The 678-nt window shown below is 45.7% G+C and overlaps 1 protein-coding gene across 1 annotated transcript in view; it reads right to left on the bottom strand.

Moving 5' to 3' along the window:
- The window catches only part of SEC31B (SEC31 homolog B (S. cerevisiae)), a 31,854-nt gene that overhangs the window by 10,833 nt on the left and 20,343 nt on the right, over nt 1–678 (bottom strand). The window contains exon 18 of the mRNA XM_009322396.1: nt 1–83. This exon is cut by the window's left edge and continues 128 nt beyond it. Within this exon, the coding sequence (XP_009320671.1) occupies nt 1–83 (83 nt within the window). The remainder of the gene's footprint in view (nt 84–678) is intronic.

Consider the following 678-nt stretch of genomic DNA (forward strand, 5'->3'; position numbering starts at 1 on the left):
GCTGCTGATCACCCACATTCTCTCCTTGAGCATGGAAGAGCCGGTCTCGGAGCTGTTCAATCAGGAGCTGAAACAAACTATGCTTTAGGAGAAGTGCCTTGAGAGTCTCAGATGGAAGGTGCTGGGGAGGCATTCAAAGCAGACCCTGACCCAAAGCACTGAGCATCACCCTGCAAAACTAACCATTTCCTTAATAGCCACCAGGAAAAAAACCAAACCAAACTGTAAGTGACAATCTGGGACATCACCTGCCATATTCCCAGGCAGATGAAGTCTCACTGATCCTTCCTCCAGTCTTTAGAGTATTCCCTCACCAACCCCTACCCGCATTTGGGCACTAGACAGATTTGTTTCAAACTACAAGGTGACCTCCCCATTCCCTTCCTCTACCAGCTAGTTTCAGGAATAGATGCAGCTTCCCTGGAGAGCTGCTTCCCAGTGTTGTTCTCCAGGAACCATTTTACAGTTCTATAGCTCCCTTCTTTTTCCCTGAATCAAAGGCACTACAAGGAAAAAGCAAATGAAGACAAAAGCTGTGTGCTACAAAAATCCCCACACCTCTACTCTCAAGTTACCATTCAAGTTACCATAATTATGGTGAAACCTTAAGTCCTGAGGCATGTCAAAACCCAAGCTCGCTCTCATACAAAGTATCATTTTTCCTCATATGCTACTCTT

The sequence above is a fragment of the Pygoscelis adeliae genome, unplaced genomic scaffold, assembly GCF_000699105.1.
Source record: "Pygoscelis adeliae isolate BGI_AS28 unplaced genomic scaffold, ASM69910v1 Scaffold244, whole genome shotgun sequence".
NCBI classification, from domain to species: domain Eukaryota; kingdom Metazoa; phylum Chordata; class Aves; order Sphenisciformes; family Spheniscidae; genus Pygoscelis; species Pygoscelis adeliae.